This window comes from Pseudochaenichthys georgianus, chromosome 8, assembly GCF_902827115.2.
Source record: "Pseudochaenichthys georgianus chromosome 8, fPseGeo1.2, whole genome shotgun sequence".
Lineage (NCBI taxonomy): Eukaryota > Metazoa > Chordata > Actinopteri > Perciformes > Channichthyidae > Pseudochaenichthys > Pseudochaenichthys georgianus.
This window is the reverse complement of record NC_047510.2, coordinates 23,745,331-23,766,823: the sequence shown is the minus strand read 5'-3', so window position 1 is coordinate 23,766,823 and position 21,493 is coordinate 23,745,331. Positions and strand designations below refer to the sequence as shown.

The window sequence follows — 21,493 nt, the reverse complement described above, 5'->3', positions numbered from 1 at the left end:
AGAAAAAAAAAGTCCAGAAAATCACATTGTCTGATTTTTAAAGAATTTATTTGCAAATTATGGTGGAAAATAAGTATTTAGTCAATAACAAAAGTTCATCTCAATACTTTGTTATATACCCTTTGTTGGCAATGACAGAGGTCAAACGTTTTCTGTAAGTCTTCACAAGGTTTTCACACACTGTTGCTGGTATTTTGGCCCATTCCTCCATGCAGATCTCCTCTAGAGCAGTGATGTTTTGGGGCTGTCGCTGGGCAACACGGACTTTCAACTCCCTCCAAAGATTTTCTATGGGGTTGAGATCTGGAGACTGGCTAGGCCACTCCAGGACCTTGAAATGCTTCTTACGAAGTCACTCCTTCGTTGCCCGGGCGGTGTGTTTGGGATCATTGTCATGCTGAAAGATCAACCCACATCTTCAATGCCCTTGCTGATGGAAGGAGGTTGTCACTCAAAATCTCACGATACATGGCCCCATTCATTCCTTCCTTGACACGGATCAGTCGTCCTGGTCACTTTTCAGAAAAACAGCCCCAAAGCATGATGTTTCCACCCCCATGTTTCACAGTAGGTATGGTGTTCTTTGGATGCAACTCAGCATTCTTTCTCCTCCAAACACGTCTAGTTGAGTTTTTACCAAAAAGTTCTATTTCGGTTTCATCTGACCATATGACATTCTCCCAATCCTCTTCTGGATCATCTAAATGCTCTCTAGCAAACTTCAGACGGGCCTGGACATGTACTGGCTTAAGCAGGGGGACACGTCTGGCACTGCAGGATTTGAGTCCCTGGCGGCGTAGTGTGTTACTGATGGTAGCCTTTGTTACTTTGGTCCCAGCTCTCTGCAGGTCATTGACTAGGTCCCCCCGTGTGGTTCTGGGATTTTTGCTCACCGTTCTTGTGATCATTTTGACCCCACGGGGTGAGATCTTGCGTGGAGCCCCAGATCGAGGGAGATTATCAGTGGTCTGATATGTCCCACAGTTGATTTCTTCACACCAAGCTGCTTACCTATTGCAGTTTCAGTCTTCCCAGCCTGGTGCAGGTCTACAATTTAGTTTCTGGTGTCCTTTGACAGCTCTTTGGTCTTGGCCATAGTGGAGTTTGGAGTGTGACTGTTTGAGGTTGTGGATAGGTGTCTTTTATACTGATAACGAGTTCAAACAGGTGCCATTAATACAGTTAACGAGTGGAGGACAGAGGAAGCTCTTAAAGAAGAAGTTACAGGTCTGTGAGAGCCAGAAATCTTGTTTGTTTGTAGGTGACCAAATACTTATTTTACCGAGGAATTTACCAATTAATTCATTAAAAATCCTACAATGTGATTTCCTGGATTCTTTCCCCCATTCTGTCTCTCATAGTTGAAGTGTACCTACAGTAGGATGAAAATTACAGGCCTCTCATCTTTTTAAGTGGGAGAACTTGCACAATTGGTGGCTGACTTAATACTTTTTTGCCCCACTTTACTAGAAAAGGGGCTTTCAATAGGATTCAAACCTGATTATTGTTTTAAGACATACTTAAGAGCAGAATTTAATCTTCAACTTTATACTCAGACTCTGCGAAGACCTATACCTGAAACTTATATTTGTGCAGCAGTGTGTTTCCAGCCAGCCTGTGAGTTCTCATGTATTCACTGTAATTAAGTGAGAGCAGCCCGTATTACACTCACAGTTCATGAAGGCCACAGGAGGCTGAACGGTTAACCATGTAAACGGCTCGATGAAATGTTCTTATGGCACGCATTAGCCCACTTAATACTCTCCGTCTCACACTCAAACACACAGAGGCTCTGGTGGCCAAATTAATGCTGTATGTTTTCATTTCCAACAGGGAGTCAATTAAGAGCTGATAATGGATGCAAATCTGGCGGAGATTTCTCTCTGGATCCAGTCAGTCAAACAAACACACACACACACAAAACCATGGGAAGCCATTTGATAATTTGAAAAATAGAACATTTTAATAAAGGCTACATCTCTTCATAATTACAATAATTAAAGTACCGAGGCATCTTTTGAACTGAGCTCTATAGAACGCATAATTTACAGTTTACAAGTGGAGCCAAGGAAGCCATGGAAAATATTATAAAACATGAACATGAGGAAACGGATACTAAAAGGCATAAAAATATATTTTCAACATAAGGCCCCTTGTAAAAACCAAGGGAGTAATAGGACCCTGAAAATTGGGTAAAACACGGCAAGAATCCATGTAGGCACAGCTACTGTACTCATTTAAAAACACTATGACAGTGTATATCACCATAGTTATCATCTGCAGCTCATAGTGCAGGTTTCTAATACACACAGAGTAACACTACTCTAAAGCAACTCAGTCACACAATCACATAGGTACGCACGTTGGGGAGCACATTATAGAGCTTTTTGTTGGTAAATATTCATATTGATGTAAACACATTTTGGGGACTTTAGGACCTGTTCAGGGCAGCTTCCTCTTAGTAAATACGTAGGCTATTTGTGCGATGCCTGCGCCGCTGAAACAAAGGCACTAAGACGCGACCGATCAAGGCTAACTGGGAACAATCCCAGAGTTGGGAATTAAACATTTTTCTTCCTCTTTTTTTTCATAGCACACTCAGAGCAGATGGGGACACGGCCACACATAGCACTGCAGTAGTAAATATATTATCGGACTTTAAGTGATTGAGAGCCATTCTCAAAGCTTCAGCAGTAAGCTCTCCAGCCAAGAGATCAGAGATGATGAATCTCCAGGAACAGGAGTGGATCTTTTGAAGAGGTATTTTTTTTAAGTTTACAGTTCAATATGAGGGGCAGAAAATGAATAAAACCCATTTCCTTTGCTTTGAGAACTGATGCTCGGAAGGAAAAAAGAAAAAAAAACACGGATGTGGAAAATTGGAGAAGTTTCTCCAACTCCAAGCAGCTTGTCCATGGAGGAATATAAGTGTTGGGGGGGGGGGGTATTTCCAATAAATAGCAATAGAAATCTTAACACAGCAATACAAGCATCACAATACAATGCAATGTACATGTATCTGCATATACATATTAGCGCTGTGCTAGAGAGTAGCACGGGCAGGTAGGATGTCAGTCTCAATTTTTAGCCCACCGCCCCGCTTCTTTGAGGAGTGGTCATTCACCTAGAGTCCCTTGAGTTTTCTCTCCCGGAGAGACAGAGACATTTCAGTCCAGCAACACACAGTCTTTTATTTTCTTCACTTCAAAGCGGGCTGCTCACATGATAGTCCTGTGATAGCGAGAACGTGTCCTTCCTTTTCACTGTCCATCTGCCCGCGACACCTCGACATTCCTTCAACGTCTCCAGTCTTAGCTCAGAGGACACATACTCTATGTTTGGGAGAATATGAAGGGAGTACATCCATTGAGGTGTAAAGTGTCCATATAATCCACAACAGGTGGAGGTCTCAGTCCATCCGCTCCACCTTGCCCAGGATCTTGCCTCGGTATGTGGGCAGCAGGGAGCTGTCGTCTGAGACCTCCTCAAACACGGCTCCGCACTCAAACTCCTCGCTCGCCTTCTTAAAGTAGTACCTGCAACAGAAAGACGAGACAGAGTTAACACCCAAACACACAGCAAGCATGAGATTCATTAAAGCTTCTGAGCTAAAAGTCAAAAGAGAAAGCCAAAAAGTCAAAGCAGCTTGTTGCCAACCTCTTTGACCTTCTTTAAAACATCAAGCCTCATTTCCGCCGGCCATGAAAAGCCGCTCGGTACACAGCCCGCTGAGCTCCACTGACTCTCAGGGTGGGACCTGCTCTCTTCATCCCTCCCTCCTCTCCTCTCTTTTACTTCTCCCTTTCCTTTTTCTCCATCCTGTTGTTGTCAGTTGTCCTGGTGAACAGGGGCCAATTAGGCCAGCGTGCAAATGAAGGGGTCCTTTGACAAAGGCTGACATTTTGGGTGCCTGCAAGTCTGCCTGTCATTACCCCCCTGACTCCTACACAACCGCTCGCGCACACGTTGGAGTACACACGTGCACGGCTCTCGCTCGCTCTTCATCCCCGTTTCATTATTACAGGGACAAAGAAAAGAACAAGAGACAAAGTGGAGGAGGGGAGTGGGGGGGGGGGGACTGTGTCCTTCCTTACCCCTGTTCATAGCATGAGCTCTTGCTGAGCGCTATAGGAAGGGCAGCCGACTGACAACTTTCTGTGAGTGTGTGTGTGTGTGTCGAAACTCAAATCTAAAAAGGAGGGGCTTCTCGTCAGCCATGACTTCACTGGGCCATTAATGATGCAACCCCCCCATCCTCATTTTAGAGGAAGAGAAACCAGCAGGGGTGAGTTGGTGAGGGGGGGGGGGGGGGGGGGGGTGTCTCAGAATTCACTCATTAACTATGTAATGGAAAAATGCCTCGATTTGCTCCATGTGTGGGGCGACAGGAATGTTTGTGAGCATTTTGTTTTTAATGAGACGGGAGGCTGACAGAGTCGAACATGCAATGCTTATAAAACGAGCGCTGTAGTCTTTTAAAAAGTCCTCGCAAAAGGTGCCCCGAGTGCACATGCGCCGTTCAGCGTGAGGGTGGTCACTAATAAAAAGCCGCTTCACTTGAAATACAGGAAGGCTTTAACTAAAGGGAAAACACCGAGTCTCTCTCAGGGAAGTGAGTAAATAAGACACAGCAGATAACTCGGAGGAGCGCCTGACACGCCTCATAATGGTATCCTCCATTCCGATCTGAGAGAGGAAGAGTAAAAAGTGGAGCCGTCCTACTCTTGAAGGAAAATCTTCAAAGAGCCATGATCTTTTTTTTTTGCTGAGAGAGACAGACAGAGAGAGAGAGCCTGAATTTCCACTGGAACATGTTTTATGTGGCTAGATCCGTTTCCCCCCCTTTTCCTCTCTCTCTCCGTTTGCACTGACATCTGGCACCAATATCGTCTGGCAGGGCCCAGCAGTACTGTTCTTTGTTGAACCGCTGCCATGTTGAAATGACCCAACTCCACACATTCTCTGGCTGCTATTAAAGCGCCGTGCAGCTCTCTCCAAAAAATGTGGATGGTATGACACAGGAACTGAGACAGTGAGCCAGAGGGAAGAGAGTTTGGGGTGGTGGGCAAACAGATGTGGAGAACTTGGAGCTACAACATTTGCTGATCCAAAAGCACTGCACACATCTGGACAAGGAAGAGGTTTCTATCAGTTATTTAGCTTTTCTCTCAAGTGGTTACCTGTAATTATTAACACTGAATACTGAAGCCAAGCTTATCCTGGAAACCAGGGCAGTCTAAACAAAAGCGGTTTGATCGTTTCACTTTAATGCCAACTGGAAAGGAACAATCAAAAGTTGAAATCTCTCTCCGCACACACACGGTGAAGCAGAGCTGCCTCAGTCGGGGCCCTGAAGTACAGCAAACAAGTGAATCTGGCATTTAACAATCTGCCTTTCAGAAAATATCCATAAAATGATTACAACATGTGTAAACAGTGTGCACATTCAAGGCAAGCACACATGCACACACCGGGGCAGGAAGAAAAAAAGAGCCCCTGATAGCATCAGTGAAGAATTTGCACGCTGGCCATTTGTGTGAGTCTTTGTTGGTTGAAATGAAAGGGGCCGGGGCTTCAAAGCCATGTGTATTAAGTGTGCCTTAGCATGGAAATCAATACCAGATGGGACCCAAATCGCTGCAGTTCAAACTCTTCCACTCCCGCACCACCCACCCTCTTGTCCTTTTCCTTTTCATTGCTCCCCCCTTCAACATACACACGTACAACAACCTCAGAGGCCTGAATCACACACAGAAACAAATACTGATAACAGAGCTCCACATAGAAGTGGACAAAACAGTACAAAATGTAAAGGAAATATAGCATTTATAACAGATACATATCCCACTAGACGGTGTAGCATGTAGCCTTTCAGCTAGGGCTGCTCGATTATGGCAAAAATCATAATCTCGATTATTTGGGCCAATAATTGATATCACGATTATTAAAAACGATTATCCATTTACTTTGAAAACATCCATTTATTGAAAAACAAATAAAAGTATAACTCAACTGAAAAACCAATAAATATATTTATAAAAAAAAAAAAAAAAAAAGTTTTATTTCGATGATGTTGTTTTCTTAATCGTTGCAAGCCAAAATCGTAATCGCGATTAAAATACGATTAATTGAGCAGCCCTACTTTCAGCTAGCTAACATTAGGAGTTCTCGCTTTTGTTTCCCTTCAGCCCTTCTCGATTAGTTTGACTTGGTCTCTCATGTCCCCAGGTTATGGTCTCATAATAACAGATTGCAAATCCAGCCATAAAGCTCCCATAACACTGAGACCTGTACTCCGTTTGCAGGATTGTTTATACTCCGAAAGTTAACAGTGTGTCGTCAATCATTGTTTTACATCAAGGTCAATAAACTGATGGTGTTTTATTGCCAGCAATCCCAATATCACAGAAGCACCGGCGGAATATAGATCACACCGCTCTACTAAAACCTTATCATCCGTGTGTTTGAATGTACACACCTGTAGTTGCCCTTCTTGCGGAGCTGCTCCTTGAAGTGTCCCAGGGTGAGAGAGTGGCTGTTCATGTTCCTCCGGTAGGGGATCTCCTCACCACAGAAGAAATACGTCACCACTGTCTCGCCTCCTAAACTCTTCTTACACTCCTTTGTCCTATAAGGAGAAACAACAAAAGGGAGAGGAAGAAGTGTTAGAAGAAGGGGAAACACTCGTGATACTTAACAAGATAATGATCCAAAGAGAAACGCAGCAAAGCATCGCAGGACATTTAGCAGGAGATACAGTTACAGCACCCTGGCTGAAGGGAAACACTGGTGAGTGGGTGACCTAGTGCCATCAGTTAGTGTGTACGTATGTGTTGTGGTTGTGTGTGAGCGTGCAGAAGGGGCACAGATTGATCAATTCCCCTTCAGCTATGTCCAAGGCTTTGTAGGCCCACTTCAGACGAGCTCTCGTTGCAAAGCTCTGCACACCCCAGCCGACTGCCAGCTCACTGAAGGACAGCCAATAAAAATGATACATATATATGAAAGGGATGTCTCAGTCAGGTGGTGCAGTGACTACACACTCCCCACACACACAACAGTCATGCAAACAGAGGCAGAGCCAGGCACCTGCGTACAAAGCTTAAAATAAGCTTCTTTAAAAAAATAAACGGCGGTCACCTTGTCTTTACAGTGACTGTATGTGGGCGTGTGCACGTGTGTGATGTTAAGACTACTCGTCAGTCGGCCTACATGTGCGGTGAGCAGCGCGGGTGCAGGAAGAGTTAAAAGGGTAGAAGTACACTGCAAGGTGGAGGTTATGGCTGAGAGGAGGAGGAAGAGGATCAGAGAGGAGGAGAGGAGAGGGAAGGCAGGACGCTAGAGGCATCGTACTCTTCTGATTGGAGACCGGGGCCGGCTGGGAGTTGGCTCGCAGGGCTGGGATTGGCTTGAGACAGAGGGACCGAGACCTCTCCCTGGACAGGCACTAGGTGGCTCTTCTCTTGCTGGAGGCTGGATGTCGAATGCCTGGAAAGAGACGATGCGTGTTATTACTAGGATTAATAACGCCGCATACCTTTTTGAAAACCCGTGACATCAATCTACAAATCCTAACCAAGGATAAAAGCAGACCAAAGCTAAGAGAAATATTCACCAGCTTCCCACTAGACCGTGTGTACCTTTGCTTGGTGGTCTTGGTGGAGACCTCCTCCAGTCTGCGGCAGGCCTCCTCCAGCTGGGCCAGAGTGTTGGGAGGGGGCAGGGGGGGCATGGCAGGGTCCTGGATGAATGGCTGGGCTGGCTGGTGGCTCCGTAGGTGGCCACAGCTTCCGCCACCGCCCCACGTGTGCGTCTGTGCAGAGGAGGGATTCTTGGGGCTCTGCGTGCTGCAAGGGGGAAGAGAAAGAAGAACGCATTAACAACATGCAATGGTGGCACTTTAGTTCAGATTGAAAAAAAAAACTCCAAAGCAAAAACAATAAAAGCCCTCTGCTGGTGACTGCTTACCTGTGGGATTTGTGCCTGCCTTGCCGTTTACTCTCCAGGATCCACTGCAGCACGTTCTGGGAGGGGTCGGCCGTGTCGCTGGGCAGCTGCGAGGGGCCACAGTCCTCCACACACCCTTCTGATCCTCCATCCTCGGCGACTGAGTGACACACACGCCTGGACAAAGAGCTAGAACGTCTGTGAGGAGGGGACGGAGATAATTAGTCTTTTTCTTTTTCTTAAATCTGACACAAGAAAGCAGGCAATCGATGATGATGATGATGATGATGATGATGATGATGATGAAGGGGGGCTTTGAACTGACCCCACGCTGCTGTCTGCTGAGGCGGCCCCACACATCTCTCGGCCCAGGCTGCGGCTGCGTTGGCCCTCCCCGCTGCTGGAGCACAGGCCGTGCACCCTGAGGGCCGCCTCCCTTTCAATCTGCTCCGTGGTCTTGGGACTGCCGTGGTGGTGGATGTAGTGGTGGTGGATGTGTTTGGTGCTCTGCCTGCTTACGAGGGTCCTGCCGGGGCCCACGGACAGAGTGATGGCCCCTTGGTCAGGACTTGAGGGTCCGGTCCTCACCTGAGCCTTGACCCCAAAGAAGGCCCGTGTGATGGGCCCGTGCTCTGGGGACCTGGAGCGAGGCGAGTGGCGGGCGACAGCGGGAGACTGGCAGCCGGGGGTCTTCAGGACGCGGGACAGGTGTTCGTCCAGAATGGCCTGGGGGTCCTCATCAGAGGAGCCAGGGAGGAGGGTGAGGGGGAGGGGGGAGAGCTGGAGAGCACTTCCCATGATCTCCGTGTCGTCTTTCTCCTCCTCCTGAAAGCACATCATACATGATGATCAGATGAGGACGAAAAACACCGAACAGTTGACTTTTTCTAGTTGAAAAATGTAAACAAACCTCCTGAATCTGCTGCAGCTTCTCCTCCAGAGACTTGAGCGTGTCCTGCTTCCTCTTCAGGCTCTCCAGGCGGGAGATGAGCTGGGCTGCAAACGCTGACGGCTCCATCGGCACCATCTCCTTGGGGGGACGGCGAGTACGCTATGTGGAGAGGAAGATACATTAGCCATTGTTTCATCACGCCCCGACTTCGACACAGATCCACACTTCTCCGTCTACATCAACACCATTGGTGGGTGGTACTGATCAGGCCCCTCTCGCGGGTACCCAGGGCTACGGGGTTGTTTCAAGGGGTGGCAGGCTGGGGCAGTTCCCTCTGTCATCATCAGCAGGCCTCTTTAAAGTCAGCGCACTTCAAAGGCTCCCTCGTCAAATATCAAACACTCAGTGGGGGGGGGGGGGGGGGGGGGGGGTGGTGGAGGGAGGGATGGAGGGATAGATAGATGGGAAGCAGTGGCTTTACATCTAGGAATAAAAGCCACATATCGACAGGGGGTGGAAGAGAACTCCAGGGAGGAAAGGATGAGGGATTTAAAAAAAGTTGAGATGCAGAGATGTGTGCTCAAAGTGGTGGGGGGATCCCATAAGGAAAGAGATAAAGGTGACAAAAAAGGAGTACAGAAAGGTTGAGGTAATATTATCCCCCCCACCCCTTTGTCACACACTGGGCACCTTTGAGGTACAGTACAGTGACAGTGTAAGAATGTGTGTGTATGTGTGTGTGTGCACGCTTCTTAAATTATTAGCATTTTTGCACAGGGGCTTTCTTGATTTTTCTTCCTCTTTTTTTATTTCCCCTTTCCCTTTGTAGTAGGGATGAAGGGGAGAAGAGTGAGGGAAAGAGGCTCTTGTCTGATGGAGCCTGGAGGCTGGTGCACCATGGGAATGGAAGCCATCGCCAAAAACCAGACGCCAAAAACCAAAACAAGAACAAAAGCGAAAAATACAGCAAAAGGAGGACAGTGGGAGAAAAGTGCAGAGAATCAATCGGTCGATGTCTTCCTTCAAGAAGTTACACAATCTGCATATCTCATAATGTCGACACAAAAGGGGTTTCATCGAGTGTATCGTAACAAACGGCTTCTGTTACTAATACTGCTGCACGACATTCCCCGTTCTTCTCTCAACCTGAAGTTAGCCTCTCTTAAGCCTTAAGCTACCAACTCCCCTCTGACCCACTGAGAGCTCACATGACACGCTCAAACTCTTCCCTAAGATCCCTCACTTTTAGGGGAGGGGGCTGGCTGAGTGTGTGTGTGTGTGTGTGTGTGTGTGTGTGTGTGTGTGTGTGTGTGTGTGTGTGTGTGTGTGTGTGTGTGTGTGTGTGTGTGTGTGTGTGTGTGTGTGTGTGTATGTAGGGGGGTGCTGTGGAAAAAAGGGGGCCAGCTCTGTTGGAAGTTGTCACTTCCCTGTGCGTTTGCCTCATTCATCCTTGGATCAAAGCGCCTGTGCGTGTGTGTGTGTGTGTGTGTGTGTGAGTGTGTGTGGATGTGTCTGAGTGTCTTTGTGTTTTCGTTGGGAAACCGGGCTGATTTCAGAGCCCTCGGGATAAAGCGGCAGAGATCTTCCTAATTTCTCCCTATTCTCCATATTTACAGCATCGGGAGGGAAGGAAAAGAAACCTGGTGTGTTCCGAGCGCTGCGGCGATAAACAGCTTAGAGACCCCCCTCGTCTCCCACAGACTTCAAGGAACCCTAATGGGGGTGTAGGTGACACCAAAGGTAGCGCGGGGGGGCTCGTGTTTGTATGTGTGTATGTGCACTTGTGCAAGTGTGTGTGCGCGCGCGAGTGGGAGGCTGGGTCTTTGACGTTACTCTTCAGATCTTTGCCGGTGCTGTTGAATTGAGAATGTGGAATACAGTTTGTGCCGTACTATTCATAGAACCAAGAGAGACCCAGAACACAGGGTGGTATGGAAATTACACTGTGGGACCCAGGTTCAAAAAGACCTTGGATGCGTGCGCACGTGTGTGTGTGTGTGTGTGTGTGTGTGTGTGTGTGTGTGTGTGTGTGTGTGTGTGTGTGTGTGTGTGTGTGTGTGTGTGTGTGTGTACTTACAGGGAAAGCAGGCAGATAGACTTGGCTGTTCATCCTCATGTTGCGCTGCATCTCCCTCTGTAGCTGCTTCTTTGAGCCCAGTTTATATGGAGCGATGCCATCTCTGGGGGAGCAGACGGATCACAAAAGGTCAATCACCAAATCAGATACACCGTTTAAGACATTCAGGAAGACGCTTATTAGCTAACGGGGTAGATCAAACACAGTTCAAGCGAGAATAAATCTAATCAATTAATTCACCCGTCTATTTGGTTTTTCATCTCCCTTAACTTCAAACCATGCCATGAGGTCTGGTGCCGTTTGTGTGTCGCAGCAGACTAGGTTACAGGGTTCTGAGTGAGGTGGTGAGAGCTTTGGTTTGCCACTCATTGTAATATCTGGCTCCAGCACAGAACCGGGCATCCTTCCTTTCAAAAAGGACACACACTTAAAACACAAACACACTCTGCAGTCACAGTGCGCTCTGTTCTGCTGGCCAAAAGTAGTGTCAGCATTAGCATTCCCCTTCTGGCTTCGATGTCGAGCTGAGGACACTGTTAGCGTTAGCAACTCGTTACACTTATTCAAAGAGCTCCTGCGGGGCAAGACCCAGGGGTGCAGCTAACCTGGTTCAGTCTGTCTGAGGCACTGAATGGCTGACTGGCGACAAAACAAAATCAAACAACAAGCAGCAAAGCTCGAGCATCAAACTGTCCTCTCTCCATGCTAAACAGCAGCTTGCTGGTGACCTAGCCTAACTGAGGAGCACTTTTCTACTCTTGCTTTGAAATGCCACAGTCATGCGCATAAGCAGCCCCCCCCCCCCTTCCCCACCCCTCCTCCCAAACTTCATTTGGCAAGCGTTGCCGCAGCCAGCCTCTGATCTCCGCACATCAAAAGGCTGGTTTGTAAGATAAGGTAATGTTTGAAGTCTGCGCAGCTGCATTCCCCAGCGTCCAAGCAAATCCATAAATAAGATATAAGCAAAAATCCCCCCCCCCCCCTTCCACCACTCTTTCACTTCACACCAAACTGCCTCCTCCCCCGTTGACTTTCTCCTTTTTTCTATTATTTTCTTCATCTGTAAATGAGATTCAAATGTTTATGGATCCTTTAAACGGACCTAAAGAGAGGCAGATATTCGGTTCAAGGCCAGAGCGGGCAGAGATTGAGAAGGGGGGGGGGGGGGGTTGTGTCCCTGTGGCTACGGCTTTGTCACTGCACTGGGCAAAGTACATCAGAATAGGACTATATGGGCCTCGGCCTCTTTGAAGCAGAGCTGTCTAGAGATATGCCAGAGCCGAGGATCCTGTTGTAAAAACACTGTCTTTATAGCTGCCGAATTTATGAGCAGCCCGGCCCACAGGTTGAACCTCAGTGTCTCCGTCTTTGAGTCTCTTTAGCTCGCCAATGTTTAACTTTAGTGACATCATCCATGAAGGCCTCCCATGTGAGATGAGGTAAAGAAGAACACTTTTCTGCTTTCTGTCCAAACACCAGCTGACCTGAGCACTCTTGGCCTCGAGTTGTGCACCATTCGATGACTTCATCGTACCCTGTCACTTGAGGGACACGTGATAATGCCAAGTAATCCCCTTTGAAGAACAAGGCCGCATGGGCACGTACACAGATAAGCACCAACTACATGTGGACAGAGGCAATGCACTTGTGCACACATTTCTTCGTTCAGAACAGATTAGCTAATCTCTTGATTAGTCAATCCATTGGGCGGTTAATCAACAACAGTTCTGATAATGTCCCAATGTTCGCGTGATTGAGCATTTGAGGTTGTGAAATGTGAACGTTTCATTGTTAATTAAACGTCTTTGCAACGGGACCTGCGAAATCCTAGAGACCAACGAATCACAGACGAATCAAACAATAACAAGATATTAAAACAAGCCATTAGTTACAACCCTTTGACACTTTGGGGAAACTATTTGACCAACAGTTTAAACTGCTACACTGAATGCAAAGTCTTAATTCTCATTTCCATGTATCAACTCACAATGACCTCTTATTTACGGAGTTATCCCATTCTTTTCAAGGGGCCACAATTCACCAACACCCCCATCCCGGAAAACCATGATTCTAGTTTGGCGATGACTTTATTTGTTCACTCGAAACACCCTCTCTGGTTGGCATTGGCTTTCAAACACACACACTGATGTTACATTCACTTACACACTACTGTCGGTCACGGACATGGCGTCGTCCGTCAAGGCGTCGCTGGACACCTCGCTGTCGTTGGTGCTGCTGACGGGGGCGAAAGAGCCGGCATGGCAGGGGTTGATCGGGTCTCCTCTCTTGTATGATCTGGGGAGGTGACAGCAACACACATCTGATTAATACTAATCAACCACCGTGAAGCAGGATGCAACAGGTGGGCGACTTTTGTATTTCCCTCATGGCGAGGTTCAAGACAGGTTCTATCTTCTGAGGTTTTAATGACGCGAGTGTGCATGTGACCGACACAGCCAATAACAACAATATAACAATAGTCTGTAAGGATTGGATGTGACCGAACAGCAACAAGCTCGACCCGTCAACACGAGTCCATGTTCACGAGCAAGGCTGTGGTTCTGTTTAGGCTCCATTGATGCCTTCTGATTTCATTTCTCTCGCTCACACTCACTCTTTCCTCAGCATGCATCTCCCGCTGTGCATGCATTCTTGCAACAGTACAGGAGGAGGAGAAAAGGGAGGGAAAAAAAGTATAGAGCGGAAGCATGAGAGTGTGTCAGAGAAGGAAAGAAAGTGGAGATGAAAAAAAGGGGGGGGTCTTCATGAGGGAGAGACCCAGCAGGACTGAAGCTGTAGGCCCCCAGCTCCAGGCTGACCTTCAGAGGGGCTTGCAAAGAGTCAGGTATTTAACACAGCTGGCCTTGCATTCTTCCCTCCCTCCCTGCCTCTCTCTCTCTCTCTCTCTCTCTCTCACCCCCTCATTTATCCTTTCTCCTCCCTCCCTTTCTTTCATGAGGGGCACTCCCTCCTCCCACCACCCCTCTCTCTCTCCCCCTGTACTTCCTTTCCGCTCTCTTTCCCCTTACTTTCGCTCCAAAAGCATGCCTCGCAGTCCCCATCCCGGAGTTTTCAAAAGTAATAAAGATAAAAGTGGAGCCGGTGGGGGGAGCAGCAAAGGAGGACATCAGAGAAGAATTGACGCAAACAAGTGGAGAGGGAAGAAGAGAGGTAGAGGGTTGGGGGGGGGGGTGATTGTGTACTTTAGCTGCTGCCGTTCACGGTTTGTTTTGATGATAAGAGGTGAGGGAAGAAATGGGTCCCCCATGTTTTGAATATTTAAGGTGACAGGGGGCTTCCACACACACACACACACACACACACACACACACACACACACACACACACACACACACACACACACACACACACACACACACACACACACACACACACACACACACACACACACACACACACACACACACACACACACACACACACACACACACACACACACACACACACACACACACACACACACACACACACACACACACACACACACACACACACACACACACACACACACACACACACACACACACTTTACTTAGCCGTTCTTGTAAATCAGTCTCCCATTAGCAACAGCAGCATCAGAAGCTATAGCAATGTTGGTTCTATTTTGAATGACAGCAACCTTTTTGGGAAATACACTCCTCCAGTGTGCGTGGGGTGCAAGTCAAGGTGTCAAAGTCTGATTGGACTCTTTGCCAAAAAAGTGCCCTAATGAAGCTTTAAATGAAACTCCAGCCCCCTTTTCAAAGTGCCGTCTATAGATATGCTACAGGTCGACATCCCTGTCAAAGGCTTGAGGACAGTGTGCTACAGGAGGAGGCATAGCATAGCAATGTCATCATCTATTATGTGCTGGCTGGGCCTGAGCCAGCCGTGCTCTGTGAACTTGTTGCGTGGAAGATGATCCCTCATTCTGCTGAACTATTTCAAAGTCCCGGAAATCCAGGCGAGCGCCAGCAGAGGGCTGCTGCTGCTGCTGGAGATAGTGAGAGGGGCCAGCGAGCCATGGAGTCACCACAGAGCTCACTTGTGAAAAAACTCTGAAGTAGTTTTTAAATTGCAAAGCACGTGTTGCACTTATTTACACACAAGATGAAATGTTGCGGTTGCCTGTAATGTGGATTATTACATATGTCGAGTCTATATTCTAAGATCGATAGAGTTTAAAAGGGTGTTGCAGCCTTACCTCTCCATCACCTCCACCGCCCTCATGGACACACTGGATCTCTGCGACTTTGCTGACAGTCCAACGAGAGCTTTGGCTTTGAAATCACAACTCCACTCCTCCTCTTCATTCAGCGTGGGCAGGTATCCACAAACAACTTTCAGGTCACCCAGCCCGTTCGAGCTGACGTGATTCGGGGTTTCTCCCCCAGTCCTCACGTACTCGAGGTAAATGTCAGAGGTTAGAAACATCTGGTACGCATTCTCCTCCATGTTGGTTTGGATCTCCGTCTGCGCCTGGTCGAACATCGCAGAGTCTATGTGTAGCTTCTTGATATTATCCCGTATGAAGGTCTTAGTCGCGGGCTTCAGCTGTTTGGCGACAATGCTGTTGTTTTCGATGTAGCGCTTGTAAATAGCTTTGGCGACTCTCTGCGTTTTGGTATCCTTGAGGTCCATTTGCCTGAATCCATTGCAGGCGAACCAAAAGTCTAACGTATCGACACATTTCTCTCGCTCCAGGAATGTCCTAAAAAGAAGAGCACCGTCCTGGTCCCCGAGGAGAGAGTGCAAAGATTTTGTCCACCGAGAAAGTGGTGAATCCGGGGAGGCACTTCCCTCTGGCTCCCCTAGACCGTCCTCGTTCCTCCGTGCGGAAGATCCCGGAGAGCCGAGAAAAAACGATTTGGGGGGTTCCACGGGTCTCATCATCGCGAGTTTGCCGGGGTAGCAGGGCGCCTCGCCCTCCTCCCCCGGCACCGGGGGTCGAGGAGCATCTTCTCGGAAACTGCTGGCGATATGGGCCATAAGCGCCCGGCTCATGGCTGTGGAGGCAGCAGGAGAGAGTGTGCTGTTCGCCTCCTCTGAGCTTCTACTGTAATCTCCTCACTCTCTTATGTCAGCGGGGGAGCTTCTCTCTGGCTGCCCGTCTTCTCTCTGAAACACAAAGTATTGATCTAATCAAAACCAGATCCGCCCCAACTTCAAAGGGGAGAGACGCAGTAAGAGTCTGTTCAGACCCTCTTCTGGGGACTTCTACAGAAAAAGACAGCCTAGTTCACAGAGGAAATGTGAGAAAACGCTGCGGCAGCATTACATAAACAGCAATTATTCATAAATCAACCTGGAATGTGATAACTACTGAGGCGCTTTTGGTTAAATTAACACGAATTTAATAGTGCACATGCACGAGCAGAAAACAACCTGAGCAACTGAATCTACATCATCTTCTAATTCTGGTAACAACAAGACAAGTAGCCTAGTAATCACACGAATGTCAAACGGGGTTATGAACTGAACTCAATTAACAAGTCATTAATCCTCCAAGCGGACACGGCTATATGAACGCTTCCGGATCCATCTCGCCTGGTGTCAGAGTCAGAGCCTGGCTGCAGAAAGCAAGCACATGTCTTTCCCACCATCCCTGACACTTTCTCATTTCTGCGTCTCAACATCTCATCACAGGCGACTAAATCACATCAAATTGAGCCTCCCTGTACCTGTAGGTCATTGATGTGGGACAAACTGGCAGAGATCGAAAAACGTGACCAACATAGTTAATGAAGTTAACTGGCTGCAGCTGGTGTATAACTCCTGGAGCTGGAACACGCTCAATATGTTTAAAACACCCTGCTATCTCTTGTTTTAACTGTATTACGAGCTGCTTTGTAACATGAGCTCTTCTACACCGTAAATCATCAACGTTACAATGTATAAGGGGCTCATGTGTAACATTTCGTTTGTCACTGACAGACGGTTGCATTGCCCAAGTGTTAAACTTGTGAGAGGCAGCAACGTTAGAGAAACAGCTCCGGACACAGAACAACTGTAAATCTTCCTATACCGAACTGTCTAGGCTACTTCTTGACAAAATAAGCAACTCTTCAAATGTGCTTTTAAATTATTACAACTAAACTCACATTCATACTGTCACCTAGTCTTCTAAAGTTTCCTAAATGTTACATATAACAAGAAAAAACAACTCCTCTTGAACGTCCAATCCCAAGTACACCAAAGTCTCAGATCTTGTGGGGGAGGAATTCCACAAAATGAAACGAGTACTTGTTTGTAAGATTATAAATCTTAATATGAAATCAAACAATATCGAAAGGCAAATGAAGTAAATTATGCAGACAACATTCAAAGCGTTTTGGGGGCTCCAAGTGTAAAAAAGCGGTTAATTTCCCACTGAACATTACTTCAAAGGCGAGTCAACAACACATCAAAGGAAACTCCAATGGGGGCCAGTTTGAGGAGGCACACACTCTTGTAACTTACCATCGATCCACGAGTTCTCTCCTCAAATTAAACTCCAGTTGTTGTTTTTTATCCACAAAAAACGCGTATAATCCACAGTACTCGTCTCCGCGACGCGTACACATACAGTCCGTTCAGGTTTGAGTCGGTTTACGGAGAGAAAAATGCACTCGAGAGGAAAAAAATACCGCTTTTCTCCCTCCTCCTTTTCTCCTCCCTATGGTTTCAGGCTGCCATGCCGCACGGTAGATCTCTCCTGTAGGCGACTCCAACACCAACTGAGCCGACAGGCTGGAGCAGCGCACTTCAAAGTGAGGAACCGACTGCCAGGTCCCGACAGCTGCATAAAAAACAATTGCAGCTTAATGCCTCAGAAAAAAATACAAACAAGTGTTGGAGCTGCCCAGATACGTTGCAATCACTCCGAATGAGACATATTTTAACGTTTACTCTGTTTATGTTCTAAACCGCTTGATTTTTGCTACGTTTTACCAATCTTTTCCCAGATCCTGAAGTTGCATCTACATGGTAAGGACCTTATCAAAGACAAGCAATCTTGAGCCAACTCCCGGAGGCTTTGGAGCGTCAGAAGTAACTGATCTGCCGCCCCAATAGCATTATCGCTACAATCCTTCTGTTGCTACATACACTTTAAAGACGCAGGGATCCTTTCTTTTCAAGATCCGCATAGTTTTTGAGATTAACCCATTGGAGACCTGGGGATGCACAAAGCATGCACTGGCCTGCATTTAATGGCACGTTCATATCCTCATATACATCGCTGGTCACATTATAGAATACAAAAGCCTAGGAGAATAATAGAACTATGATTTTTAATCCCGTTAAGTCTTTATTTGGAAAGCAAAGAGACAAAGATGTGTGCCTCATTAAGATTCAGAGACTTGCTGAAGACAACTTCAGAAGGATCAAAGCGTACATTAGGCTGATTTCCAGGAATTTGTAATAAAAGTCACTTTAACTATCCACAGAAGTCATTACCATACAGCATGTTGCAATAGAAAATCAAATCATTGTGCTGTTCATCACTCGACAGCTCCTACCAGTGGCAACAAGGGCACATGGTACATAAATGCACACCAGATTAAAACATCTGTTCAGCAATGGTACATTCCCTGAAGGATGTTATCTATCATTTAAGCAACAGAAGATCGTTGCTGCTCTGATTGTACAGCTCTCTGCTTTGGGCACAGCCATTAACTGCAGCAGATCACATTCAAAGGAGTGAAAAGCCCATAGACAGACATTCAATATACATCCATAACTGGTCTGACTGAGAGGAGTTGTTTGGATGCAGACAGTAGTGGACATGTTGGACTCCATTTCCTTTGTCCATACTGAATTAGCTACAAGCAGTGATGTTACTGGTGAAAAGAGTCAGTATTGTTTTAAAAAGGCTTTGGTGTTCGAAATTAGCAACCACAGGAGACCCTTTGTACAAGAATACACAGTAGGTGTCTGTGTGTCCTTTTTGTCTCAGTGGACAGACATTCAAAAAGTACAGCGCAAACACTTTGATCAGCCTGTTTGCTAAAGGTGCTGTGAAACGTTCCCCTTGATGCCGCGCTTTGCATTAAGGTTTATAAAAGAGGACATTGCTCTCGAAGAGGCCATGATGACTTAAGGATTAGTCACCATTCAAAGGCCACTTTATCATGTTCAAATTCTGCACGTTCACATCCTGCACAGAAACAATGCATCTAAATCAAACATAATATCCACAAAAGATGAACAGAAGGGATTGCAAACCATGGCACGTGTACCCCAGTAGAACCAGTATTTAGAAAAAAAGGAATTTTATATTCTAAAAATGAACTTATCGAGTTAGTTTTAACCACTGAGTGCACAGCAATGAACTGGCAAGCAAGCAGAGCTGTTCCAACAGCAAAAGTATTAGGCAAATGGTTTCAAATATAAAAAAATCATGGACAAACGGTTGAATAAATGTTGGTGTAGACAGACAAGTATCGAGTTAGTCTGAGGGTCCGCTGGGCCCTTATGACCAACAAGTTAGGGGACTAACTGACACTAACATCTGAAACCACGCCAGATGTTACATGAGGACTCAGAGTTTCAAAACAAGTCCACACAAACACAATATCTTATCTCATTACAGCTCACACAGTCTGGGTCTCTCTGTGTACAGGTCATCTGGCTAATATGCAGACCCAACAATGTCAGCCTTTGTTAACTTTAGAGGGCTGGGGCTGACCTCTGACAGTAAACACACCAGGGTGGAAACCATCACCATGGCGATGGTGTGGACCCCCTGCCAGTACCGGGGGCCAGTTGGGCCCTCATGTCCTGCCTTGTCAACCCCCTCCGTGGTTCATGGGAGGTCCCCATAGGTTGGGTCTTCCCTGCTGCCCTACAGGAGCTGACCCCAGGTCTGTGACTGGCCTGAGACCTGGGGTGTCCTTGGCTCCTGGCCCTATAAAAAGACCCTTGAAAGAGAGGGCTTCAGTGGGAGAGGTTATGGGGTGCAACTGTCTCTCTGTTTAGGAAGATATTATTACAGGGACAGGTCAAATTCAGCTTGACTACAAAGAGCCCCATAAAAAGAGACGGAAGAGCACGCATACATCTTCGTGGGGTCCAATCACGTCTTTAATCTTGACCTTTTATTGGATGTGTACAAAATAAACAAAGCAGCTTTATCTTCTATGTTATCGCAAGTCAGATTTGATGGAAAACACCTCTTATATAACAACTTAAGAGGACTAGAAAGGTTTTATGACTGTGTGTTATATGGTCTCCTGAGCAGCCTTGGCCTGTCGTAACTGCTACTGGCCACCTCTCATAAACACTCAGAGTGTGTGTGTACCGGTGCAGTCCTCTCTGTGCTGCAGCTCTGTGATCAGTAACTGCTCTCAATTACAGTATTGTGTGCTGTTCCTTTCGGCTTGGGGTTAAACTCTTTGCAGACCCTTTGAAGTACTCATCCCTTTATCTCAAGCCAGAGCCAAGAATTTGGGGGAGGACAATGGAAAATGAAACCAAGAGGGAAGCTTATGGCAATTATCAACCAGGGCCATGAAGAGGAAGTCAGCTCACACAGACTGAGAGAGAGGGAGGGGGAGAGAGAGCAGATAAAGAGAGCAGGAGACAGCCAATGTAGGACAGGGGGTTACTGTTTCAAGTTTGTTTGGTGTGTACACACCCCAGGCAACAACCGACTGCCGAGAGAGGAAATGGAGGCTACCTCTTCAAAGTAGGCGACAACAGAGGGACAATGGGCTCTGAAGGGAGCAAGGAGCTGATGAGAGGAGCTGTGGCAGTGGTGGTGGGGGTCAACACATAATCGAGGGGAAAAGAGTGGCAGAAGAGGACGGGAGGAGAACAGAGGGAGAAGTGCTGTTGTCAGCAGAATCAAATGGCACGAAGCGAGCTGTTGAAGATACAATTAAAGTGTGGAGTTAAGACAGGCTTTGAAGTTGGACATGGTGCATAATACCCTTAAAAGTTGAGGAAGGGCAACAATTCGCCAGCTTGTTATGGGGCTGTTTTGAAAGAGGGAAAAAAGAGTGCGGGTGGTAAAGGGGAGGGGGGTTTGTTTTTGAAAGGGTTCAGTTTGAGGGGAATGAAGTTGGATTTCAAGCGCCAATTGGCCCCCGAAGGATGTTTTTTTTACAAAACAGAGAATGTAAAGTGGGAGTGGGAGTCGGCGCCTACCTGTGCATTTTGATGATGGGGATTGTGCGAAGGATGGAAGAACGGAAAGACAGATGTGTCAGAGAGAGTGGAAAAGGGAGCGAGACAGGTGAAAGAGAAGAGACTAAAGAACGAGACATGAAGTAGGTAGGGAATTGGTGGCGAAGGAAGGCACAGAAGAAATAAAAGAGAGGCAAGAAGAGAGAGGGGGGTTGTTGAAGGTTATTTATTGTTTTTTTCCCTCGTTTTAATCCCATTTTGCGCTTGACTTTTAAGTCTACCAATGTATAGAAACAATGTCGGATGCACTGTCTAATCCCGTTTGGGCCATGAAGCTCACTCCACACTGACAGTAATGACTTTCATTTCCTCTGCAGCTCGCACTGAAGCACCATGCGGACACTTCACAGAGCGGACGCCACTGTTCTGCCATGCTTGACAGGACAGCGATCCGTCTCTTAGCCAGTCTT

At 47.0% G+C, this 21,493-nt stretch overlaps 1 protein-coding gene across 1 annotated transcript; it reads right to left on the bottom strand.

Moving 5' to 3' along the window:
- Window positions 1–1,942: 1,942 nt before the first annotated feature.
- axin2 (axin 2 (conductin, axil)) lies at window positions 1,943–17,688 on the bottom strand. Its single transcript, XM_034089301.2, has 11 exons — window positions 17,376–17,688; window positions 15,121–16,034; window positions 13,080–13,211; window positions 10,917–11,019; window positions 8,858–8,998; window positions 8,273–8,772; window positions 7,969–8,145; window positions 7,641–7,847; window positions 7,354–7,488; window positions 6,479–6,628; window positions 1,943–3,536 (listed from the first exon to the last, which is right to left on the bottom strand). The coding sequence occupies exons 2-11, from the start codon at window positions 15,918–15,920 to the stop codon at window positions 3,410–3,412; spliced, it is 2,472 nt and encodes an 823-aa protein (XP_033945192.1). The 5' UTR covers window positions 15,921–16,034; window positions 17,376–17,688; the 3' UTR covers window positions 1,943–3,409.
- Window positions 17,689–21,493: the final 3,805 nt, after the last annotated feature.

Coding starts and splice junctions, on each gene's coding strand:
- axin2 (XM_034089301.2), bottom strand. CDS start 15,920: ATGAGCCGGGCGCTTATGGCCCATATCGCCAGCAGTTTCCGAGAAGAT. Junction 13,212..15,120: donor GCGGTGGAGGTGATGGAGAG/GTAAGGCTGCAA, acceptor TCACCTCCCCAG/ATCATACAAGAGAGGAGACC. Junction 8,999..10,916: donor TCTATCTGCCTGCTTTCCCT/GTAAGTACACAC, acceptor CTCTCCACATAG/CGTACTCGCCGTCCCCCCAA.